The sequence below is a fragment of the Mobula hypostoma genome, chromosome 28, assembly GCF_963921235.1.
Source record: "Mobula hypostoma chromosome 28, sMobHyp1.1, whole genome shotgun sequence".
Classification (NCBI taxonomy): domain Eukaryota; kingdom Metazoa; phylum Chordata; class Chondrichthyes; order Myliobatiformes; family Myliobatidae; genus Mobula; species Mobula hypostoma.
In genome coordinates this window covers 36662137-36688757 of record NC_086124.1, presented here as the reverse complement: position 1 = coordinate 36688757, position 26621 = coordinate 36662137, and the positions used below count along the sequence as shown (strand labels likewise).

Below are 26621 nucleotides of genomic sequence, written 5' to 3'. Positions count from 1 at the left end.
TGATTATTATCTATTATGGTGGCCGATTAGGAAAAGGGGAGGTGCAATGAGACCTGGGTGTCATTGTACACCAGTCATTGAAAGTGGGCATGCAGGTACAGCAGGCGGTGAAAAAGGCAAATGGTATGCTGGCATTTATAGCGAGAGGATTCGAGTACAGGAGCAGGGAGGTACTACTGCAGTTGTACAAGGCCTTGCTGAGACCACACCTGGAGTATTGTGTGCAGTTTTGGTCCTCTAATCTGAGGAATGACATTCTTGCCATAGAGGGAGTACAAAGAAGGTTCACCAGATTGATTCCTGGGATGGCAGGACTTTCATATGATGAAAGACTGGATCAACTAGGCTTATATTCGTTGGAATTTAGAAGATTGAGGGGGGATCTGATCGAAACGTATAAAATCCTAAAGGGATTGGACAGGCTAGATGCAGGAAGATTGTTCCCGATGTTGGGGAAGTCCAGAACGAGGGGTCACAGTTTGAGGATAAAGGGGAAGCCTTTTAGGACCGAGATGAGGAAAAACTTCTTCACACAGAGAGTGGTGAATCTGTGGAATTCTCTGCCACAGGAAACAGTTGAGGCCAGTTCATTGGCTAAATTTAAGAGGGAGTTAGATATGGCCCTTGTGGCGAAAGGGATCAGGGGTATGGAGGGAAGGCTGGTGCAGGGTTCTGAGTTGGATGATCAGCCATGATCATAATAAATGGTGGTGCAGGCTCGAAGGGCCGAATGGCCTACTCCTGCACCTATTTTCAATGTTTCTATGTTTCTATGGTTACATCATCACCGTGTGTACTATATCATCACTGTGTGAACTACATTATCACCGTGTGAACTACATCATCACTGTGTGTACTACATCATCACCGTGTGAACTACATCATCACTGTGTGTACTACATCATCACCGTGTGAACTACATCATCACTGTGTGTACTACATCATCACTGTGTGAACTACATCATCACCGTGTGTACTACATCATCACCGTGTGAACTACATCATCACTGTGTGAACTACATCATCACTGTGTGTACTACATCATCACTGTGTGTACTACATCATCACTGTGTGTACTACATCATCACCGTGTGAATTACATCATCACCGTGTGTACTACATCATCACTGTGTGTACTACATCATCACCGTGTGAACTACATCATCACTGTGTGTACTACATCATCACCGTGTGAACTACATCATCACTGTGTGAACTACATCATCACTGTGTGTACTACATCATCACTGTGTGAACTACATCATCACTGTGTGTACTACATCATCACCGTGTGAACTACATCATCACTGTGTGTACTACATCATCACTGTGTGTACTACATCATCACCGTGTGAACTACATCATCACTGTGTGTACTACATCATCACTGTGTGAACTACATCATCACCGTGTGTACTACATCATCACCGTGTGTACTACATCATCACTGTGTGTACTACATTATCACCGTGTGAACTATATTATCACTGTGTGTACTACATCATCACTGTGTGAACTACATCATCACTGTGTGAACTACATCATCACTGTGTGTACTACATCATCACCGTGTGAACTACATCATCACTGTGTGAACTACATCATCACCGTGTGAACTACATCATCACTGTGTGAACTATATCATCACTGTGTGTACTACATCATCACTGTGTGAACTATATCATCACCGTGTGTACTACATCATCACTGTGTGAACTACATCATCACTGTGTGTACTACATCATCACCGTGTGAACTACATCATCACTGTGTGTACTACATCATCACTGTGTGAACTATATCATCACTGTGTGTACTACATCATCACTGTGTGAACTATATCATCACCATCTGATAACATCACCATCTGTGCACATTGCATCATCTCCACACGTACCACTTGATTGTTCTATTCTGTGTATCACCAGTCTGTGTAGGATAATGTCAGCATGCCATTATCATGATCACTTCATAAATCCCTCAACTCTCTGTCATCTGTCAGCATCAGGTCATCGATGTTGATTACCTCATCAGGGCACTGTTACACTGACATCAATCTGTCCTTCCTCCTTCTGACACTCCCCCATCACTCCCTCTCCCCTCCCACCCCTTCCCCACCCTCCCCCCCGTCCCTCCCCACTCTCCCCTCTATTCTTCTCACACCCCACCTCCCCTACGTCCCTCTCCTACTCTCCCCCTCCTCCCTTGGCAACTCTATCCATCTTGATCTCTTTCCTCTCTCTTTGCCCTCCCCTTTGTACCTCCTTCACACTCTCCCGTCCCTCTCCCTCCCACTGTCCTGTCTAACCCCTCCCCACCCCGGCACCCCGCTCTCCCCGTCCCCCAGGGCCTGTACTCGGTGCTGCCAGCGCTACTGGACACGAACCCATTTGCAGGGGCCGCAGAGGGGGCACCGCATGCCCCGGCAGGCGTGACCCGGGTGCTGTCGTTGTTTGGCCACACCCTGGCGCTCGCCCGGCGCTCCCTCCTGCACACAGAGCTCCGTGACCAGATGTTTGGCTACCTCTTCTTCTTCTGCAACGCCTCTCTGCTCAACACCCTCATGGAGAGAGGTGAGGGCCAGGGCTCGGCTGGGACAGGGAGGAGGGAGGAGGGAAGCAGGACGACTTGAAGATTCTTTCCGCATTCTGTGGGGATTTAGCGTGGACTACATCGGGAATTAAACAAAGATTCTGTTGGGAAATCTTCTGCAGTTCAATTTGGATTCTGTTAGGAATTCTGCTGGATTTCAATAGGGCTTCTGTTGGGAATTCTGCTGGGTTTCAATAGGGCTTCTGTTGGGAATTCTACTGAGTTTCAATAGGGATTCTGTTGGGAATTCTACTGAGTTTCAATAGGGATTCTGTTGGGAAATCTGCTGGGTTTCACTAGGTATTCTGTTGGGAATTCTGCTGGGTTTTAATAGGGATTCTGTTGGGAATTCTGCTGGGTTTCAATAGGGATTCTGTTGAGAAATTGCTGGGGTCCAATAGGATTTCTATTGGGAATTCTAAAGAGGTTCAATACCAATTCTACTGGGAATTCCCAACAGGGAAATAATTGGGAATTCTGCAGGAGTTCACACGTTAATGATGATTCTGGGCCTCGTTCCCAGTGTCCAGCAGGGGTCCTGACCACTGACCTCTGCTCCCTCCCACAGGAGAGACTGGCCCGTTCTACCAGTGGACACGGGCTGTGCAGATTCGGACCAACCTGGACCTGGTGCTGGACTGGCTGCAAGCGGCCGGGCTCGGGGAGACCGCTGGGCGCTACTTCCAAAAACTCTCAGCCACTGTCAACCTACTGTGTGTGCCCAAGACCAGCTTATTACAGGTGAGAGATGGGAGGAGGGGAGAGGGAGGAGAGAGGGACAGGGGGGAGAGGAAGTAGGGAGAGAGAATGGAGGGGGTGGGAGAGAAAGGGAGGGAGAGAGAGGGCGTGAAAGTGGGGAGAGAGAAAGGGAGAGGGAGGGGAGAAGGGGAGAAAGTAAGATAGAGAGAGGAGGTGAGTGAGGAGGAGAGCACTGGGGAGAGAGGGGGGAGAGGGGGAGAGGGGGAGAAAGGAGGGTAGAGAGAGGGACAGAGGAAAAAGGGGGAGAGGGGAGATGAAAGTGGGAGGGGGAGAGAGAGGAGTGAGTGGGGGAGAGTGAGAAGGAGAGAGGGAGAGAGGGAAGGGGAGAGGGAGGGAGAGAGAGAAGGGAGAAGGAGAGAGGGAGAGAGAGAGAAGGGAGGATAGAAAGAGAGTGGGAAGAGAGATAGGGGAGAGAAGGGGAAATGGTGGTGTAGCCAATGTAAGAAGGGCTTCGTGAAGAGGTGGGGGCCCACATATTGTGTGGGGCAGCAGGTTAGCAAGGCAGAGTCTGGGTGTGGGTGGTCTCCTGTGCAGTGACGGACGGTTGCTGACCCCCCCCCTCCCCTGGCCACAGATGAGCTGGGACTCACTCCGCCAAGACCATTCAGCCCTGAGTTCAGCACAACTCCATCACCTCCTCAACAACTACCAACTGGGGCCGTCCCGGACTAAGCCGCCGGCCTGGGAGCCCCCCAGCGCCGCTGTGGAGGAGCTGGAGAAAGGTACCACAGAGAGAAGGAGGGAGGGTGGGGAGGAGGAAAAGGAGAAGAGAATGTCAGCAGTAGGGAGGGGTGAGAGGAGGGGGAAGGTGGAGAGGGGAGGAGGAGAGGGAGGGGAAGAGGGGAAGGGGAAGAGGGAGGGAGGGAGAGAGGGAGGGAGGGGAGGTGGTGAGTGAGGAGGGAGAGGGAGGGAGACGGAGGGAGGGGAGGTGGTGAGTGGGGAGGGAGAGGGAGGTGGGAAGGGAGGGAGAAGAGAGGAGAATGTCAGTTGTTGAGAGGGCGAGAGAGGAGGAGGGAAAGGCAGAAAGAGGGAAATGGAAAGAATGAGGGCGGGAGAAAGGGAGTAGAGTAGGGAGGTGAGAGAAGGAGGGTGACCCTCTCCCAATCCCTTCCCTCCCTCTCCATCTCCATCTCCAGCCTTCCCATCCCTCTCTCTCCTCACCCTCCAACCTCTTTCCACTCCTCAATCCTCCCCTTCTCAGGCCCTCCTTTCAAACATTTCTCCCTCACTGCAGTAACCAGGGGTTCAGAGTCAGAAAACAGCCACACTCCCCTTCCTCAGTTTGTACACCACAGCTCTAACCACCGTCTGCACTCTCTCTCCCCCCTCCCCTCTCCCTCTCCTTTTGCCCGTCTCTTTCCCACCTACCTCCCCTCCCTACCTCCTCCTCTCCTACCCCCTCGCCCCCTCACTCTCCCCACCTCTCTCTCCTTTCCCTCTCCTTTTGCCCCTCTCTTCCCCCACTCCCCTCCCTCCTACCCCCTCACCCCCCTCACTCTCCCCATCTCTCCCCCTTCCCTTCCCTCTCCCTCCCTTTTGCCCCTCTCTTTCCCACTTCACTCCCCTCCCTCCCCCCCTCTCCTCCCCCTCACCCCCCCACCCTTTCCACCTCTCCCTCCTCTCTCCCTCTCCCTCTCCTTTTGCCCCTCTCTTTCCCACCACCCTCCCCTCCCTACCTCCCCCTCTCCTACCCCTCGCCCTCTCACTCTCCCCACCTCTCTCTCCTCTCCCTCTCCCTCTCTTTCCCACCTCACTCCCCTCCCTCCCTCCCCTCTCTCCTACCCCCTCACCCCCTCACTGTCCCCACCTCTCTCTCCTCTCCCCCTCCCTCTCCTTTTGCCCCTCTCTTTCCCCCTCACTCCCCACCCTCCCTCCCCTCTCTCCTACCCCCTCACCCCCCCCACTCTCCCCACCTCTCTCTCCTCTCCCCCTCTCCCTCTCCACCCGCACAGGTGACATCTTCGAAAGTTTTACCGACCACCCGCCCCTCATCCTGCCATCCTCGGGCTTTCGTCTGTCCCTCTCAGAGCCACTGCCCAGCGACGATCTTCATGGGCAACTCCAGCACCTCCGCACCTTCCTGTGGAAACGGGCCAAGGAGGCCCTCCCCGCCAACCAACGACCCCCCTTCTGAGGGGGCACCCCCCTCCTCCCTTGTCACCCCCGTAGCCAGTCTCCACTGAGCACCCCCATCCCGCACGCTGTCTCCACCACCCCACGACACCCACCACACCATGCCCTCTGCTGCATCTTCCTGATCCCGGCGAAGCAGGGGGAAGGAGATCTGGAGCAACTCTGGAAAATGTTGCCCCTCCCTGACTGAATGAAAGGGATCCCTTTCCCCACCCTGATTGTTAAAATGTGAGTTCTCCCTCCCACCAGGTCTGTGGGTTTTCCATGGCAGAGGACCTCCTCTTCATAGCCCAACTTAGGTAGTCTCTCACACTGCGTGTGTGTGTGTGTTTCTGTCTCTGTGTGTGAGTGTGTATGTCCGTGTGTGTGTGCATATGTGTATATGAATGAGTGTGTGTGTGAGAGGGAATGTGTGTCTGTGTGTGTGAGTAAGTGTTGTGTTTGAGTGTGTGAGTAAGTGTGTGTTTGAGTGTGTGGTGTATTTCTGTCTGTGTTTGTGACTGTGTGTGTGTGTAGCTGTGTGTGTTTGAATGTGTGTGGTTGTGTTTCTGCCTGTGTGTGCATATATGTATGTGTGTGTGAGTGTGTGTTTGTGTGGGTGTGTGTCTGAGTGTGTGTGGGTGTGTGTTTGAGTGTGTGTGTGTGTGTGTGTGTGTTTGCGTGTATTTGAGTGTTTTTGGGTATCTGTGTGTTTGAGTGTGTGTGGGTGTCTGTGTGTCAGTGAGTGTGTGTGTGTGTGTGTGTGTGTCTGTGAGTGTGCTTCTGTGTGTGTGAATGAGTGTGACTGTGTATGTATGTGTATATGAGTGAGTGTGTGAATGTGTGTGTGTGAGTGTGTGTCTGTGTCGGAATGTGAGACTGTGAGATGTATGTATGTCTCTCACTCACTCACTCACACACACACTCACACTCTCTCTCTGCCCCCTGCCCCCTGCCCCCCGAGTTGAGACTCACCACCAGAGGCCCTTCCTCTCCACTCCCAAACCCCTCCAATCGTACAGCCTTCCCCGGACACCCCTCCCCACCAGAACCTGGGGAGAGTCCGCAGTGTGTTCGTATTCTGGCAATGCCTCGTGAGTGAGTCTTTGTACCCCAGAACACGCCCCCTCCTCCTGGAGACACGAGACCTTGGCAGGACGCAGCAGAGCACGGGCTAGAAATGCTGGCGCTGAGAGAGCAGCCGAGGAAGAATGCCCGTGGGTTTGGAGAGACTCACAGAGATGTAGACTGTGAAACGATGGATTATAGAACAGCACAGGAACAGGCCCTTCATTAAATTAGTAACCAAATGGTCGACTAAACTAATCCCTTCTGCCTACTTAAGGTCCATTTTCCTTCCATTCACGTAACTGTCCAACAGTCTATAATGTGTTTGCCTCTATCACCACCCCAGGCAGCTCCATTACCTGTGTAAAACTTGCCCCACACATCCCCTTTGAACTTACACCCCCCCCCACCTTAAATGCATGCCCTCTGGTATTAGATATTTCCACCCTGGGGAGAAAAGATACTGGCTGTCTTTATGTATATTTAAGGCAGAAGTTGATATATTCTTAACAAAGAGACATGGAGAGGGAATATGGATCAGCCTTAATGAAATGGCGGAGCAGACTCAATGGGCAAAAAACCTAATTCTGCTCCTGTATCTTATGGTCTACTCTTATCTGTGCCTCTTGTTATCTTAGAAACCTCTGTCAGGTCTCCCCTCAGCCTCTGTCACTCCAGAGAAAACAACCCAGGTTTGTCCAGCCTCTCCGTGTAGCTCACACCCTCTAATCCGGGCAGCACCTGGTGAACCTCCTGCACCCCCCCCACCCCTCCTGTAACAGGGAGACCAGAACTCCACACAATACTCCAAGTGGTTTGACCAGAGTTTTATACAGCTGCAATGTAACTTCCCTCTCTACTCTTTCCTTATCGCCCTCTCTACTTGTGGGCTGTGGACTTGGACCCGAGATGCCTCCTGTACATCAACACTGTTAAGGGTCCGGCCATTAACTCTGTCCTGTCCCTTTACGTTTCACCTCCCAAAGGGCAACACCTCAAACTCGTCTGGAGTGCAATGATACCAAACTCGTACCTTATAATAGGAAGATTGATTGCAAGTGAAGCAGCCTTCTCATTAAATTCACCAGTTTGCATTCTCAATAAAGGCTTATGACATGGAGTGGTCAATGTCTTTCTGTCTCAAAAGCATGATGGAAGGGGGAGGGTATGTGAGTGGTATTTAAATAGCTGAGGAGAGCTTGAGACTCCCACCCCCTCTAAAAAACAGCAAACAAATGTGGGGAGCAATCCTGGCAAGGCAAGGCATAGTCAGGGGAGTGGTGAGAGGGACTAGAATAGACAGGAGGGGTGGAGTGGCTCTCATGGGCATTAGTCTGAGGGGAAGATGGAGGATTTGGATGGAGACAGGGGTGGAATGGGAGGTGTACATGTGAGTCCTGTGGCAATGGGTGTGAGGAGGGAGAGAAAACCAATTAAAGACAGACACACCACCAAAATGACAAGTGGGTGCCAGTGTTGCCGATTTATGTGAAAAAGTGTACTGTTTACTTCAGTTTGACTGCTCCAACCAGTCCTGCCGAAATGCATTTTGCTGATACCAGAGCATTTAGAATCACAAACATTGTTGGTTGCAGGTGCTTTAGACTTCAGTAATGGAATCGTAAGGAAGTGAGTCCATTTCACCACATATGGCTGAATTGAACCAATTGTCTGAGCATTGTCATTTCGGTGATGGGCTTAATGATGCACTGAGAGGTCATATAGTTTGTGGAATCTTACAAGAAACATTCACAATTGACCCCTTACTGAAGCACAACTCATATTTAAAAAGAGCAGTTGAAATTTCTGTATCGTGACTGAGTTGCCGTCAGGAATTAATAAAATTGCATTGTCTAAACAGGAGTCAGCTTGGCCAAACAAATTTTATTAATGTTGTGGCAGGGGCTCACATCCACCAGACCAACGCGTGAAACTTGTAGAAAGTATTACAGAGTAGGATGCACACAAAGAGCATGTTAGGCAGACAAAATAAGTGGACTGCACAGGGAAGAGAAGAAGATAAAAAGTCGAGCTGCAGTTTCCAAAAGAGTCTAATCTGCTGTTGATCTGATAATGATGGTAATGACAGGACTGGGTAGCCTTGAGATTTACACTGTGAAAATGAACATGTGACAACCACTACGGCTTACACCAGAAGTGAATGGTAAATTAATTCAAATGGAATTGGCTCACTGTTTCAGTCACTCCACAAAATGAGTTTGAATGGCATTTCAGAAATACTGAACAGAAGCCTGTGATATCCAATTTAGAACTTAGACTAGAGAAAAGATCATTCCTGTTGGGAATGACATTTGTGACAGTGAAATACAACCAACAAGCCACACGAGGCTCGTATGTAGTAAAAACAGGAGCACCAGCATTGTGGGGCTGTGATTGGCTGAGACAATTGCAACTCGATTGGCCACATCCCCTGCAATAGAGTGAATTTAGAAAGGTGCTGGATGATACCCCCGTCGTGGCTATCCCTCGAGGTCTGTTCTGTTGATCTATTTATGGGCTCTCAAGTGGCTTATGAGTCCAATCCATATCACAGCAGTTTTAAAGAGTGGCTTTGGAAAACTCAAACATAGCAAGGGTAAAATAGTGTTAAATGAAAATGCCATACCCAAGTTTAACAAAGCCCATCCAGTTCTTTAAACCATCTACGATAAAGGAGCCAGTGAGCTAGATTGCATAGAGGCTGAAGGAATTCTTTCCAAGGTTGAGAAAAGCCCATTGGCGATGCTAATGTTTCCAGTAGCCAAGAAGAATGGGTCTGTCAGGATCTGTGGTGATTTTAAGGTCACCATCAACCCAGTACTGAAAGTAGATCAACACCCTCTGCCCAGGATAGGGGATATTTTTGCAAATCTTTCTGGAGGGAGATACTTCAGCAAAATGGACTTCACTGAGGCCAACCTGCAGATGGAGAAAGAGGAAGAGTCCTGCTTCTCACCACTAATACTCACAAGGAGCTTCATTGCTACAATAGGCTTGTTCTTGGAGTAGCATCTGTACCTGAATCTGGCAGAAAGCTCTGGGCCTTGATGACATCATTGTTACCAACGAGGATGACAAGGGACATCTCCAAAATCTCAAAAAACATTTCATGCAGTAATTGAATGGGAGAGAGTTCACCCTCATTACCACTTGCGACCACTAACAGCAGCAGCACGAATGCAGGGGTGGGCTCTGTTTCTTGGGGGACACAATTACAAGATCAAATTCAAGAGGACAACTCATCATGGAAATGCTACGGGTTGTCCCATTTCCCTTTGGAAAAGAAAATACCTGAAAAATTTACAAAAGAGAATACTCCTCTAAGGCAAATCAAAGTCTCTCTATTATGGCACAGAGGATCCGAAGAGAAACCAGAAAAGACTCGAGACAGTCTCAGGTCTGTACGGCCACCTCAGATGGCTGGAATGTGCAACAGAAACTCCAGTTCCTCCATTTTTACCAGCGCCGGGATGAACTTCCCCTTGACTGTGATTGCCTTATGTGGGGATTGAGAGCGTTGTCGTACCATTCAAGCTGAGAGCCAAAGTGTTGGAGGAGCCACATGCCAGTCATCTAGGTGTGGTCAACATGGAAGGATTAGCTCAAAGCTCTGTCTGCAGGCCTGGGATGGATCAGAAATTTGAAAAGTTTGTTATGCATTGTTTGGGATGCCAACAGGTTCAAAAGAAATGTTCCTATATCTAATGGTCCAGAGCTGTCAGAAGTTCCACTTCCTGGAACCCGAGAGTAAACACCTCCAATCACCATGGAGAAGGCCCCAGAAAGTGAGGTTCTTCCACAGCCACAAGTCTCACCTGGCAAGCAGAGAGAAACCCTCCTCACTCCACCACTTGTCAAGAAAAATGTTTTCTCACGAGAGTAAGAAATCCTCCATGGTGATAAACTATTTAGCCCCAAATGGAGAATTTAAAATTTCCGATGCTGTGGATGTCTATACAGTACTTGTGTTTTATACTATACTGTGCAGATAGTTGAAATAATTCTCTAGTGAGTTGGAGTGTATAGCTAAACAGGGAAGAGTGTTGTGTATTTAATATTTCAGCAGTATTTCAGTAACGTTTAATAATATGGTTTAAGCATTCTTTGCTTACATAATTAATTACAGTTATATATAAAAGTGCAGGAATGCATATATTATCACACCACCACATCATTTGTGAATGCCTCACTGAAGCATATTCTTGTGCGCACACACACACACACACACCTTATTGGAAAAATTAATTCAATTCATTTCAAGGTGGAAACTTCAAGTTCTGAGGCATCAACATGTCAGAGGATTGAACACATTGACAGAATCACGAAGAATCAGCAGCTCTACTTCATGAAGAGCTTGAGGAGACTGGTAAGTTATCAAAGACTCCAGCAAATTTCTACCGATGTACAGTGGAGAGCATTAGAACTGGTTGCGTCTCTGGCTGGTCAGGAGATTGCAAGAGGCGCAGAGGGTTGTAAACTCAACCAGTTTCATTATGGGCACAAACATCCCCACCATCAAGGACATCTCTACATTAAGGACCCTCACAATCAGGACATACCCTCTCCCCTTGCTACGATCAGGGGCAAGGCAGGGGGAGAGGGGAGGAGGGGCGAGAGAGTGAGAAATATGGGAGAGCGAAGAGAGGGGGAGAGTGATGGGGGTGTGGAGAGAGATAAGTGAAATAGAGTGGAGATAGGGGAGGGGGAAGAGCAGGGGAGGGGAGAGAGAGGAAGGAGAGAGGGTACAGAGATGGAGAGAGTAGGGGAGACAGTGTGGGAGAGAATGGAAGGAGAAGGGGAAGGGGAGGAAGAGGGGAGAAGGGAGAAGAGGTGGAAGAGTGGGCAGAAGAGAGAGGGGGAGTTGGGGACAGAGAGGGGAGTGGGGAATAGAGCGGGGGTAGGCTGGTAGAGAGGGCAAAAGAGGGACAGAGAAGAGAGAGATGGGGGGGTAGAGAGAGAGATGGACAGTGGGGGGTAGAGAGAGAGAGAGAAAGAGATGGAGTGTGTGGATAGAGCGAGAGAGGTGGCGAGTGGGGGGGTGGAGAGAGAGATGGACAGTGGGGTAGAGAGAGAGATGGACAGTGGGGGTAGAGAGAGAGATGGAGAGTGAGGGAAGAGAGAGAGATGGAGATTGTGGGTAGGGAGAGAGATGGATAGTGGGTGTAGACGGATAGATGGAGAATGGGAGTAGAGAGAGATGGAGATCGAGGGTAGGGAGAGAGATGGAGACTGGGGAAGAGAGAGATGGACAGTGGGGGAAGAGAGACAGATGGAGAGTGGAGGTAGAGAGAGAAAGAGGTGGAGACGGGGGGTAGAGAGAGAGATGGACAGTGGGGGAAGAGAGAGAGATGGAGATTGAAGGTAGGGAGAGAGATGGAGAGTGGGGGTAAATTGGATTAGATATTGGCTCGATGGAAGAAGCCAGAGAGTGGTGGTAGAGAATTGTTTCTCTGAGTGGAGGCCTGTGACTAGTGGTGTGCCACAGGGATCAGTGCTGGGTCCATTGTTATTTGTCATCTATATCAGTGATCTGGATGATAATGTGGTCAATTGGATCAGCAAGTTTGCTGATGATACAAAGATTGGAGGTGTAGTAAACAGTGAGGAAGGTTTTCAGAGCCTGCAGAGGGACTTGGACCAGTTGGAAAAATGGGCTGAAAAATGGCAGATGGAGTTTAATACTGACAAGTGTGAGGTATTGCACGTTGGAAGGACAAACCAAGGTAGAACATACAGGGTTAATGGTAAGGCACTGAGGAGTGCAGTAGAACAGAGGGATCTGGGAATACAGATACAAAATTCCTTAAAAGTGGCATCACAGGTAGATAGGGTCATAAAGAGAGCTTTTGGTTCATTGGCCTTTATTAATCAAAGTACTGAGTATAAGAGCTGGAATGTTATGATGAGGTTGTATAAGGCATTGGTGAGGCCGAATCTGGAGAATTGTGTTCAGTTTTGGTCACCAAATTACAGGAAGGATATAAATAAGGTTGAAAGAGTGCAGAGAAGGTTTACAAGGATGTTGCTGGGACTTGAGAAACTGAGTTACAGAGAAAGATTGAATAGGTTAGGACTTTATTCCCTGGAGCGTAGAAGAATGAGGGGAGATTTGATAGAGGTATATAAAATTATGATGGGTATAGATAGAGTGAATGCAAGCAGGCTTTTTCCACTGAGGCAAGGGAAGAAAAAAACCAGAAGTCATGGGTTAAGGGTGAGGGGGGAAAGTTTAAAGGGAATATTAAGGGGGGCTTCTTCACACAGAGAGTGGTGGGAGTGTGGAATGAGCTGCCAGATGAGGTGGTAAATGCGGGTTCTTTTTTAACATTTAAGAATAAATTGGACAGATACATGGATGGGAGGTGTATGGAGGGATATGGTCCGTGTGCAGGTCAGTGGGACTAGGCAGAAAATGGTTCGGCACAGCCAAGAAGGGCCAAAAGGCCTGTTTCTGTGCTGTAGTTTTTCTATGGTTTCTATGGGTAGAGAGAGAGATGGAGAGTGGGGGTAGATAGAGAATGGAGATTGTGGTTAGAGAGAGAGTTGGAGAGTTGGGGTGGAGAGAGAGTAGGGGGCAGAGAAAGTGATGGAAGAGAGGGGGAGGGAGAGTGAGGGTGAGAGGGAGGAAAAATGTCCCTTTAAGCCTCGGACCACAGATTAACAATTTGCCATTGTCCCTACACTGAATAAACATTCCCAGCCCAGACTGCCAGGACGTCCCGATCTCAACACCCATGCAAGAAGCTGTGAAGTGATTGTCGACAGTGCCGCCATTCCAATCTGTCATCGTGGGCCCATTAGTGCGAGCTGGTGGCTCTGAGATTTCCTCTCCGAGCCTGGGAAATTGGAGGCACTCTCCTCAGAGCAGCGGAGTGCCGGGGACGAAATGTGTGAGTGTGTGTGTGAGGGGGGGGGGGAGAGAGAGAGAGAGAGAGAGAGTGTGTGTGTGTGAGAGAAAGTGCACATGTGAGAGTGTGTATGACAGTGAGTGTATGTGAGAGACTGTGTGTGAGAGAGTGTGCACACAGGTGAGAGATTGTGCACACGCATATGAGTGAAAGTGAGAAAGAAAGAGATGGTTCCCAGAAAGACCGTACGTGTAATATTGTGAGCAATTTTGGGCAGGTATCTGAGACAAGATGTGCAGGCATTGGAGAGGGTCCAGTTGGGTTTCATGAGAATGATTCCAGGTATGAAAGGGTTAATATGGGAGGAGTGCTTGATAGCTCTGGGTTTGTACTCACTGGAGTTTCGAAAAATAAAGGGGGATCTCATTGAAACCTGTGATCTAGTGAATCTGTGGAATTCATTGCCACAGACGGCTATGGATGTGAAGTCATTGGGTATATTTAGAGTGGACGTTGCTAGGCTCTTGATTAGGCAGGGTGTCAAAGGTTACAGAGAAAAGGCAGGAGACTGAGTTAAGAGGGATAATAAATGGTGGAGAAAACTCGATGGGCTGAATGGCCAAATTCTGCTCCTATATCTTGTGGTAGACAGGGCAGTGAAGAAGATTTTTGCCATACTGACGTTCATCAGACAGGGCACTGAGAACAGGAGTTGGGACGTTATGTTACAGTTGTACAAGGTGTTGGTGAGGCTGCACTTGGAGTATTGTGTTCAGTTCTGGTCGCCCTGCTGTAGGACAGATGCCAACTGAGCTGGAAAAGGTGCAGAGGAGATTTACAAGGATGTTACCGGGATTCAGGGATTGAGGTATGGAGAGAGGTTGGACAGGTTGGAACCTTATTCCTTGGAGTGTAGGAGATCTTATAGAGGTGTACAAAACAATGTACAGTTCTGGTCACCGAATTATAGGAAAGATGTCAATAAAATTGAGAGAGTACAGAGGAGATTTACTAAAATGTTGCCTGGGTTTCATCACCTAAGTTACAGAGAAAGGTTGAACAAGTTGGGTCTTTATTCTTTGGAGCGTAGAAGGTTGAGGGGGGACTTGATAGAGGTATTTAAAATTATGAGGGGGATTGATAGAGTTGATATGGTTAGGCTTTTTCCATTGAGAGTGGGGGAGATTCAAACAAGAGGATATGAGTTGAGAGTTAAAGGGCAAAAGTTTAGGGGTAACATGAGGGGGAACTTCTTTACTCAGAGAGTGGTAGCTGTGTGGAACGAGCTTCCAGCAGAAGTGGTTGAGGCAGGTTCGATGTTGTCATTTAAAGTTAAATTGGATAGATATATGGACAGGAAAGGAATGAAGGGTTATGGGCTGAGTGCAGGTCGGTGGGACTAGGCGAGAGTAAGAGTTCGGTACGGACTAGAAGGGCCGAGATGGGCTGTTTCCGTGCTGTAATTGTTTGGTTATATGGTTAATGAGGGGCACAGATAGGGTGAATGTGCACGGACTCTTTCCCCAGGGTTGGGCAATGAAGAACTAGAGGGCAGAGGTTTAAGGTAAGTGGGAGGAGATTTAATAGGGAACTTTTTCACCTGGAGGACGGTCCGTCTGTGAAGGGAGCTGCCAGAGGAAGTGGTCGAGGCAGATGCATTAACAACATTTAAAAGGCATTTGGACAGGTACATGGACAGGAAAGATCAAACGCGGCTGGCAGATGGGACTGGTTCAGATGGGTACCTGGGTCAGCATGAACTGGTTGGGCCAAAGGGTCTGATCCCATACTCTGGGACTCTACTAGTGGATAATTCGACTTGATCCATGAGTCTCCCTTCCCTGTGTATCTGCTCGGGGGAGGAGAGACCTCTCTGTGCATTACATTGACTGCAGTTCACTGTCTGTTGGCAAGTTTCCATTAGGGAGAGACTGAGAGACAGATAGGGCATGAAAGAGGAGAGAAGGTGGGGAGAGAGGAGGAGAGAGATGGGGCATGAAAAAGAGGTAGAGAGAGAGAAGGAAAGAAAGAGAGAGAGACAGACAGTGCATGAAAGAGAGAGGGAGAGAGAGAAGGAAAGATAACCCAGAAGATCATTAGCCCATAAGAATTAGGCCAGGCCATTCAGCCCATCAAATCCACTCCACCGTTCTATCATGGCTGATCCCAGATCCCACTCAACCCCTCACACCTGCCTTCTTGCTTTATCCTTGATGCCCTGACCAATCAGGAAACTATCTTCCCCCTTAAATATACCCAAGTATTTGGCCTCCACCACAGTCTGTGGCAGAGCATCCCACAGATTTAGTACTCTCTGCTAAAAAAAAATTCCTCCTTACCTCTTTTCTATAAGGTCACTCCACAATTTTGAGCTGTGCCCTCTAGTTCTGGATACTCCCACCATAGGAAACATCCTCTCCACATCCACCTTATCTTGTCCATTCAACATTCGATAGGTTTCAATTAGATCCCCACGCATTCTTCTAAATTCCAGTGAGTACAGGCCCAAAGCTGTCAAATGCTCCTCATATGTTAACCCCTTCACTCCCAGAATCATCCTTGTGAACCTCTTCTGGACTCTGTCTAATGACAACACATGCAGACAATACTCCCAGTGCAGCCTGGGAGTGTCTTATAAAGGCTCTACATTATCTCTTTGCTTTTACATTCTATTCCCCTTGAAATAAATACCAACATTGCATTTGCCTTCTTTACCACAGACTCAACCTGTAACTTTCTTGCATGAGGACTCCCAAGTCCCTCTGCACCTCTGATGTTTGAACCTTCTCCCCAATTTAAATAGTAGTCTGCACAATTGTCCCTTTTACCAAAATGCATTATCATACATTTCCCCACACTGTATCCATCTGCTACTTTTTTGCCCATTCTTCCAATTTGTCTAAGTACTGCTGCAATCACATTGCTTCCTCAGCACGATCTACCCCTCCACCTATCTTTGTATCATCCGCAAACTTTGCCACAAAGCCATAATTCCATTATCCAAATCATTGACAAACATTGTGGAAAGTAATGGTCCCAGTACTGACCCCTGAGGAACACCACTAGTCCTTGGCAGCCAGCTCCCCTTTTATTCCCACTCGCAGCCTCCTGCCTGACAGCCTTTCCACTATCCATGCCTGTAACGCCAAAGGATTTAATCTTGTCAAGCAGCCTGTGTGGCACCTTATCAAATGCCTTCTGAAAATCCAAGTAAATGACATCCACTGCCTCTCCTTTGTCCACCCTGCTTGTCTAACAGATTTGTCAGACAAGATTTCCCTTTACAGAAACCATGCTGAGTTTGACTTATTTTATCAGTAGTCTCCAAGTACCTCAAAACCTCACCCTTAATAATAGACTCCAACACTTTTTCAACAACTGAGGTTTGGCTAACTGTCCTATAATTTCCTTTCATTTGCCTTCCTACCTTCTTAAAGAGTGGAGTGACATTTCAATCTTCCAGCCCTACGGGACCATGCCAGAATCAAGTGATTCTTGAAAGATCATGACTCACTCCTGCTGCCTGACACTCACGGACCTCTGGCACACAGCTAGTGTCTTCCACAGTGAAGACTGATGCAAGGTACCCATTAAGTTCATCTGCCATTATTTTTAGCCACATTACAACCTCACCAGCATCATTTTCCGGTGGTCCAATATCACCTCCCTTTAACTCTTTATATAACTGAAAAAACTGATATCCTGCTTTATATTATTGGCTAGTTTGCCCTCATATTTCATCTTTTCTCTTATAGCTCTTTCAGTTGCCTTTTGTTGGATTTTAAAAGCTTCCCAATCATCCAACTCCCACTCATCTGCTACTTCATATGACCTTTCCTTGGCTTTTATGCAGTCCTTAACTTCCTTTGTTGGCCATGGTTGCCTTCCCCTGCCTTTTGAGAACTTCTTCCTCTGTGGGTCATATCTATCCTGCACCTGTGAACTATTCCCGAAACTTCAGCCATCTCTGTTCTGCCATCTTCTCTGCCCGTGTCCTGCTCCAGTCTACCTGGGCAAGCCTCTGCAATTCCCTTTATTCCATTGAGATACAGATACATACGTCTTGTGCTTCTCCCTCCCAAAATGCAGTATGAATTCAATCATATTCTGATCACTGTCTCCCAAGGGTTCCTTTACATTAAGCTCCCTATTAAGATCTGGGTTATTAGATTAGATTCAACTTTATTATCATTGTGTCAAGTATAAATACAAAGCCAATGAAATGCATTTAGCATCTGACTAGAAATGCAAAGAATAGAGTTATTTACAAAATAACTGTGAATAAAAAGTAAGTGCTACAGCACACAAATATAAAAGTACTGAGACCGTACAATATGGATGCAATACTGCTTAGCGCTGTGATGTGAGGTTCAGCAGGGTCACAGCCTCAGGGAAGAAGCTCTTCCTGTGCCTGCTGGTGCGGGAGCGGAGGCTCCTGTAGCACCTACCGGATGGGAGGCACTACAGTATCCAATCTAATCTACAATATCCAATCTAAGATAGCCTTTTCCCAAGTAGGCTCAACCACAAGTTGCTCTATAAAGCCATCTCATAGGCATTCAACAAATTCCCTCTCTTGTGATCCAACACCAACCTGATTTTCCCAATTCCCCATGCATATTGAAGTCCCCCATTACATTTGTGTCATTACCCTTATTACATACCTTTTCCAGTTCCCTTTGCAATCTCAACCACATGTCTTGGCAACTATTTGGAGGCCTATATATGATTCCTAACATGATTTTTACTCTCACAGTTTCTTAACTCCACCCACAAAGATTAAACATCCTCTGACCCTATGTCACCTCTTTCCACAGATGTAATTCCATCTCTTACCAACAGACCCACACCACTGCCTGTTTAGTTTAAACCACTCCCAACAGCCCTAGTAAATCTGCCCACAAGAATATTGGTTCCCCTCAGATTCAAGTGCAACCTGTCCCTTTATGTACAGGTCCCACCTGCTCCAGAAGAGGTCCCAATGATCCAGAAATCTGAATCCCTGTTCCTGCTCCAATTCTTCAACCACACATTTATCTGCCACCTCATCCTATTCCTATCCTCACTGTCACGTGGCACAGACAGTAATCCCGAGATTACTACCTTTGAGGTCCTGTCTCTCAGCTTCCTTCCTAACTCCCTGTGGTCTGTTTTCAGGACCTCCTCCCTCTTATATCTATGTCGTTGGTGCCAATATGTACCACAACCTCTGGTTGTTCACCCTCCCTTTTCAGAATATTGTGGACACGTTCAGCAACATCACAAACCCTGGCACCTGGGAGGCAAACTGCCATCTGTGTTTCCTTTTCACACCCACAGAATTGCCTATCTGTCCCCTGAGCGTCCCCTGTTACTACTGCCATCCTCTTCCGTTCCCTACCCTTCTGAAAACGTGACACACAAACTCTTTAACTGTCCATAAAGCTGAACAACAGGCCATCCAACCCAGCTTGTTGAACACAAAATTGTTGGTTTAACACAGCCAGTGTGAGCAGCTACAAAATACTACTCATTATATAACTGAAAATATACAATCTCTCAAACTGTGCACACACCTCCTGTCCTGGGACCAGAAATTCGCGAATTAAACTGGCAGTTCACATTTCCCAGTTCGTAGACTGAAAGATTGGGAATAAAACATGAAATAACTTGAGCAAAGTCTTTAACTGTGTATAAAACTAGTCCACACTCCCCCTCATTTCACCCTTACCAGCCGGCAGGCCGGGAGGTTAGGAATGATAGTGTCAGTACAATACCGTTCCCTCCAAGTGGCATGGCAGCACGGTAACACAAACGCTCCCACACACATAGCATTTGTTGCCACGCAGCTTGAATTGGATGCAGCTAGAAAAGATTTATGAAATGTGAAATATTTTCTTTGTTGTACTCTTCAATTAATAAATAAAATCAGAAGTGTGTGATATTTTCATTTTCATTCTAAATATGCATATTCACAGTTTTTGAACCCTGTAAAAAGTTCCTGTTCAGAGCAATAGTTGGTCTGCACAGCTGGAAAAAATAGGGGGAACATTGACCTTGATCTTTGAATTAATTATCCTTTCCCAACAGGTAGACTGAGTGAGAAAAAAATGGAAGGCTTGAATAGAAAGAAACAAATGTAAAATATTTAATTGCACCTAACAACATAGTAACATAAGACCATAAGACTAGGGACAGAATTAGGCCATTCGGCCCATGGAGACTGGTTCTTTAACTACGCATGAAACTGGTCCATTCGTCACCTTGTAGACCGCACAGACATTCCCCTCTCTTCGCCGGGGCGCTCCCTCACCCATCCCACCTCATTCACTGCCCCCGCTCCCGCTCCACCAGGGAGACGAGACTCATCTGGCGTCGGCGGGCGGCTGCGGGGCGAGGGGCGCAGCCGGCCAGGAGAGCCAGGAAGGCGATGGTGAGGAGGGCGACGCCGATGGTAGCGAGGGTCGAAGGCCACGGGTGGTGAGACAGTCCCAGCGCCAGGGAAGGTGCCCCAGACAGGAGGGCTAAGAGGGCCAGGCACAGAAGGCAGCTGCGACAGGAGAGGGCGCCCCGCCCAGCTGCTTCCACCACGGACTCAAACGGGGATGGTGCAAGGATGGGCGGAGGGCGATGGTCCGGTTCCAAAGGAGGTTCCATTCGGCTGCCGCACGGATCCCACTCCAGGAACCTGTAGGCGGAGAGACCAGGGCAAATGACAAACAGAGTCCCTGAGAGAGGAGGGGGAGAAGGGGAGAGATGTAAGACAGGGTCCTGGAGAGAGGGGGAGAACGGGGGGAAGGGGAGAGATTTAAGAAAGGGTCCCGGGGGGGGAGGGGGAGAAGGGGAGAGATGTAAGACAGGGTCCCGGAGAGAGGGGAGAGAACGGGGGGAAAAGGTGAGATGTAAGACAGGGTCCCGGAGAGAGGGGGAGAGAATGGGGGGAAGGGGAGAGATGTAAGACAGGGTCCCGGAGAGAGGGGAGAGAACGGGGGGAAAAGGTGAGATGTAAGACAGGGTCCCGGAGAGAGGGGAGAGAACGGGGGGAAAAGGTGAGATGTAAGACAGGGTCCCGGAGAGAGGGGGAGAACGGGGGGAAGGGGAGAGATTTAAGAAAGGGTCCGGGGGGGGGGAAGGGAAGAGATGTAAAACAGGGTCCTGGAGAGAGGGGGGGAGAAGGGAAGAGATGTAAGATAGGGTCCCAGAGAGAGGGGGAAGAACGGGAGGAAGGGGAGAGATTTAAGACAGGGTCCTGGAGAAAGGGGGAAGAATGGGGGGAAGGGGAGAGATTTTAGACAGGGTCCTGGAGAGAGGGGGGAAATGAGGAGAAGCAGAGGGGGAGAGAAGGTGAAGGGGTAGTGGTGGAAGAGGGGGAAAGAGAGATGGGGAAGAGGGAAGTGGAGAGAGAGAGAGATGGGATGGGGGAGGTGATGGGGAAGGGGAAAGGGAGGGAGAGGGGGGAGAGAGGGGGGAGAGAGGGAGGGAGAGGGGGGAGAGAGGGGGAGAGAGGGAGAGAGAGGGGAGAGAGAGGGGAGAGAGAGGGGGGAGAAAGAAGGGGAGAGTGGGAGAGGATAAGAGGGGGAGAAAGAGAGGGTGAGAAAGGTTGGTGTATGGGGGAAGGGAGAGGGGGAAGAGGGCAAGAGAGTGAGAGGGGTAGAGGAGGGAAAGGGGAGAGGAGAGAGAGAGTAAATGAAAAAGGAGAGAGAGAGGGGAGAGAAAACGAGGGGCGTCCTATTATCGGGGGAGTGAGCACAGGTTAAGAATTACTTGCAACAGTTGTCAGGGTTCTTGAAACGTCGGCTCCTCGGTGCGTGTCTCTCTCTCCCTCTCTCTCTCTCTCTCTCTCTCTCTCTCCTGCGTTCGCTTCCTCTTCCCTCCGTTCCTGGCGACTCTCGTGAATCTACGTTCAAAGCTGCAAACTGAACAGGCGGGGGAGAGTAAAGGAGGAAGGGGAACAAAGATGATTTTTACAAATCTTACAATTCAAACGTTTTCCAATATTCTGATCAAATTAAATAATTAAACAGTATTCTAAGGTATTGAAAAGGGGGTTAAGTTACTCAAAACATTATTCCGTATTTATTCGCGAAATAGAAACTCAGAAAACCTACAGCATAATACAGGCCCTTCGGCCCACAAAGTTGTGCCGAACATATCCTTACCTTAGAACTATCTAGGCTTTCCCATAGCCCTCTGTTTTTCCAAGCTCCATGTATCCATCCAGGAGTCTCCTAAAAGACCCTACCGTTTCCACCTCCACCACCGCCGCCGGCAGCCCGTTATACGCACTCACCGCTCTGCGTAATGAGCACGGTGCTCCCGGTGTGGGTCAGAGCCAGGGGTATATGGAGACAGGAAATGTGCATAGTGCTCTCGGTGTGGGTCTGACCCAGGGGCATATGAAAACCAACAGCCCCCCGCCAACTCCCACAACCACCAAAAGGATTCAACGCTTCAGAATCTGATAGTTATTCAAACAATCTAAAAACTACTGAAGAGTTTTGAAAACTCAAGAGGTTACCAAAACGTGCCCCAAATCTGAACTTTTGCTGGTAACAACTGTGAGGATAGTCGTGAAGAAAGTTCCAAAAACATATGTCAAGACCTGAATACGAACCTGTTCCAAATTCGCCGATTTCCAAAGCGCAACTTTTCAGTGCCGCTTTCAAACGCAAGCTGCGGACCTAATAACTTGGACAAGCATTCCAAAACGTCTTGAAAGTTTGTCGAAGCCTTTTCCTTTGGTGGTAACTCGTCCGCTTCCGATTAAAAGACCAAACGCAATCACAGTGAACGATTGAGATCGCACACCTCAGCACCACTCGTTGACGGACAACTCCCTTTAAAGGGCAGGGGCGCAGCAGTCGCCGACAGAAATCCAGCAACAGGCTGAATTAAAGGGACATTCGTTTCACCGCTGAAGCCAACCCTTCACCTTCCCCATCTCTTCCCCGGACATTAACTACTCAAGGCAATAACTCGTCGAGTCCCAAGAAACATCAGACCCCACCCGCGACCGCTTTCCCAACTTATCCCACTTCACAGATACCCCCCGAGAGAAGCGAATGTACACGGCGCTCCCACTGTGTGTCTGACCCAGAGGGTTACGGAGACGGGAACTGTGCATGGTGCTCCTGGTCTAGGTCTCACCCAGAGGGTTACGGAGATGGGAACTGTGTACGGTGCTCCCGGTGTGGGTCTGACCCGGGGGTTACGGAAATGGGAACTGTGTACGGTGCTCCCGGTGTGGGTCTGACCCGGGGGTTACGGAAATGGGAACTGTGTACGGTGCTCCCGGTGTGGGTCTGACCCGGGGGTTACGGAAATGGGAACTGTGTACGGTGCTCCCGGTGTGGGTCTGACCCGGGGGTTACGGAAATGGGAACTGTGTACGGTGCTCCCGGTGTGGGTCTGACCCGGGGGTTACGGAAATGGGAACTGTGTACGGTGCTCCCGGTGTGGATCTGACCCAGGAGGTTATGGAGATGAGTTCTGTGCACGGTGCTCCCAGAGTGTGTCTGACCCAGGGGGATACGGAGACGGGAACTGTGCATGGTGCTCCTGGTCTAGGTCTCACCCAGAGGGTTACGGAGATGGGAACTGTGTACGGTGCTCCCGGTGTGGATCTGACCCAGGAGGTTATGGAGATGAGTTCTGTGCACGGTGCTCCCAGAGTGTGTCTGACCCAGGGATAAGGAGACCAGAATTGTACACGGTGCTCCTGATGTGGGTCAGACCCAGGGGGCTATGGAGATGGGAACTGTACACGCTGCTCCCATTGTGGGTCTGATCCAGGGGTAAACGGAGACGGGAACTGTGCACGATGCTCCCAGTGTATGTCTAACCCAGGGATACGGAGCCAGGAACTGTGCATGGTGTTTCCGGTGTGGGTCTGACCCGGGGTTACAGAGACGGGAACTGTGCACGGTGCTCCCGGTGTGGGTCTGACCGGAGGTTACAGAGACGGGAACTGTGCGCGGTACTCCCGGTGTGGATCTGACCCAGGGATGCAGACACCGGAGCTGTGCACTGTCTCCCGGTTTGGGTCTGACCCAGAGTTACGGTGACGGGAACTGCACGGTTCTCCCGGTGTGGGACTGACCCAGGGGTTTATGGAGATGAGAACTGTGCACAGTGCTCCCTTTGTAAGTCTGACCCAGGGGTATACGGAGCTCCCAGTGTGGGTCTGACCCAGGGGGATACGAAGACGGGAACTGTGCGCGGTACTCCCGGTGTGGATCTGACCCAGGGATGCAGACACCGGAGCTGTGCACTGTCTCCCGGTTTGGGTCTGACCCAGAGTTACGGTGACGGGAACTGCACGGTTCTCCCGGTGTGGGACTGACCCAGGGGTTTATGGAGATGAGAACTGTGCACAGTGCTCCCTTTGTGAGTCTGACCCAGGGGTATACGGAGCTCCCAGTGTGGGTCTGACCCAGGGGGATACGAAGACGGGAACTGTGCGCGGTACTCCCGGTGTGGATCTGACCCAGGGATGCAGACACCGGAGCTGTGCACTGTCTCCCGGTTTGGGTCTGACCCAGAGTTACGGTGACGGGAACTGCACGGTTCTCCCGGTGTGGGACTGACCCAGGGGTTTATGGAGATGAGAACTGTGCACAGTGCTCCCTTTGTGAGTCTGACCCAGGGGTATACGGAGCTCCCAGTGTGGGTCTGACCCAGGGGGATACGAAGACGGGAACTGTGCGCGGTACTCCCGGTGTGGATCTGACCCAGGGATGCAGACACCGGAGCTGTGCACTGTCTCCCGGTTTGGGTCTGACCCAGAGTTACGGTGACGGGAACTGCACGGTTCTCCCGGTGTGGGACTGACCCAGGGGTTTATGGAGATGAGAACTGTGCACAGTGCTCCCGGTGTGGATCTGACCCAGGGGGTTACGGTGATGGGAACGGTGCACGGTGCTCCCGGTGTGGGTCTGACCCAGGAATACGGAGTCAGGAACTGTGCACGACCTCCCGGTGTGGGTCTGACCCAGGGATACGGAGAGGGGAACTGTGCACGGTGCTCCCGGTGTGGGTCTGACCCAGGAATACGGAGTCAGGAACTGTGCACGAACTCCCGGTGTGGGTCTGACCCAGGGGTACGGAGAGGGGAACTGTACACGGTGCTCCCGGTGTGGGTCTGACCCAGGAATACGGAGTCAGGAACTGTGCACGAACTCCCGGTGTGGGTCTGACCCAGGAGTACGGAGAGGGGAACTGTACACGGTGCTCCCGGTGTGGGTCTGACCCAGGAATACGGAGTCAGGAACTGTGCACGAACTCCCGGTGTGGGTCTGACCCAGGGGTACGGAGAGGGGAACTGTACACGGTGCTCCCGGTGTGGGTCTGACCCAGGAATACGGAGTCAGGAACTGCGCACGAACTCCCGGTGTGGGTCTGACCCAGGGATACGGAGAGGGGAACTGTGCACGGTGCTCCCGGTGCTTCATGATTTTTTTTAAATGACCAGGATGAGGAAGTGGAGGGGTGGGTCAGTAAATTTGCTGATGACACAAAGGTTGGGGGTGTTGTGGATAGTGTGGAGGGCTATGAGAGGTTACAGCGGGACATCGATAGGATACAAAACTGGGCTGAGAATTGGCAGATGGAGTTCAACCCAGATAAGTGTGAAATGGTTCATTTTTGTAGGTCAAATATGATGACAGAATATAGTATTAATATTAAGACTCTTGGCAGTGTGGAGGATCAGAGGGATCTTGGACACTCAAAGCAGCTGCGCGGCTTGACTCTGTTAAGAAAGCATACGGTGCATTGGCCTTCATCAATCGTGGGATTGAGTTTAGGAGCCGAGAGGTAACATTGCAGTTATATAGGAGTACTGTGCTCAGTTCTGGTCGCCTCACTACAGGAAGGATGTGGAAACCATAGAAAGAGTGCAGAGGAGATTTACAAGGACGTTGCCTGGATTGGAGAGCATGCCTTATGAGAATAGGTTGAGTGAACTCGGCCTTTTCTCCTTGGAGCGACGGGGGATGAGAGGTGACCTGATAGAGGTGTATAAGATGATGAGAGGCATTGATCATGTGGATAGTCAGAGGCTTTTTCCCAGGGCTGAAATGGCTAACACGAGAGGACACAGTTTTAGGGTGATTGGAAGCAGGTGCAGAGGAGATGTCAAGGGTAAGTTTTTTTACACAGAGAGTAGTGAGTGCGTGGAATGGGCTGCCAGCGACGGTGGTGGAGGCAGATACAATAGGAGACTCCTGGACAGGTACATGGAGCTCAGAAGAATAGAGAGCTATGAGTAACCCTAGATAACTTCTAAGGTAAGGACTTGTTCGGCACAGCTTTGTGGGCCGAAGGACCTGTATTGTGCTGTAGGTTTTCTATGTTTCTATGTTTATACAAACTATCACCATGTACAATCTGTCACCATATTAATGGATTTGTGCCTAAATTTGCCAATGATACAAAGGTAGATAGAGGAGTGGGTAGTGTTGAGGAAACAGAGAGCCTGTTAGGTAGTTTAGGGGAATGGATAAAGAAGTGGCAAATGAAATACAATGTTGGAAAGTGTGTGGCCATCCACTTTGGTGGAAGAAATAAACGGGCAGACTATTATTTAGATGGGGAGGGAATTCAAAATGCAGAGATGCAAAGGGACTTGGGAGTCCTTGTGCAAAATACCCTAAAGGTTAACCCCTAGATTGAGTTGGTTGTGAAGAAGCTGAATGCAATGTTGGCATTCATTTCTCGAGGTTTTGACTATAAGAGCTGGGATGTGATGTTGCGTCTCTGTAAGGCACTTGTGAGACCACACTTGGAGTATTGTGTGCAGTTTTGGGCTCCTTATTTTAGAAAGGATATACTGACATTGAAGAGAGTTCAGAGAAGATTCACGAGAATGATTCCAGGAACAAAAGGATTACCATATGAGGAACGTCTGGCAGCTCTTGGGCTGTATTCCCTGGAGTTCAGGAGAATGGGGGGGGGGGGAATCTCATAGAAACATTCCAAATGTTAAAAGGCCTGAACAGATTGGATATGGTAAAGTTATTTCCCATGGTAGGGGTTTCCAGGACAAGAGAACATGACTTCAGGATTGAAGGACGTCCTTTTAGAACTGAGATGCAAAGAAATTCCTTTAGTCAGAGGATGGTAAATCTGTGGAATTTGTTGCCACGAGCAGCTGTGGAGGCCAAGTCATTGGGTGTATTTAAGGCAGAGATAGATAGGTTCTTGATTAGCCAGGACATCGAAGGGTATGGGTTGAAAGCAGGGGAGTGGGGATGACTGGAAGAA

At 49.4% G+C, this 26621-nt stretch overlaps 1 protein-coding gene and 1 long non-coding RNA gene across 5 annotated transcripts in view; one reads left to right on the top strand and one right to left on the bottom strand.

Moving 5' to 3' along the window:
- The window catches only part of rasip1 (Ras interacting protein 1), a 42435-nt gene extending 34686 nt beyond the window's left edge, over positions 1 to 7749 (top strand). Inside the window, exons 8-11 of one of the 4 annotated variants that reach the window (XM_063034665.1) lie at positions 2348 to 2573; positions 3161 to 3333; positions 3926 to 4073; positions 5304 to 7747. In XM_063034665.1, coding sequence (XP_062890735.1) covers positions 2348 to 2573; positions 3161 to 3333; positions 3926 to 4073; positions 5304 to 5485 — 729 coding nt within the window. In that variant the 3' untranslated portion in view covers positions 5486 to 7747. Of the gene's footprint in view, positions 1 to 2347; positions 2574 to 3160; positions 3334 to 3925; positions 4074 to 5303 lie in introns of those variants that run through there. The other 3 variants (XM_063034666.1, XM_063034668.1, XM_063034667.1) reach the window with 3 other exon arrangements.
- An 11838-nt stretch (positions 7750 to 19587) lies between these two features.
- LOC134339149 (uncharacterized) lies at positions 19588 to 22095 on the bottom strand. Its single transcript, XR_010016349.1, has 3 exons — positions 21973 to 22095; positions 21123 to 21274; positions 19588 to 20046 (listed from the first exon to the last, which is right to left on the bottom strand). It is a non-coding gene; the product is annotated as an uncharacterized LOC134339149 (long non-coding RNA).
- Between the last annotated feature and the right edge of the window lie 4526 nt (positions 22096 to 26621).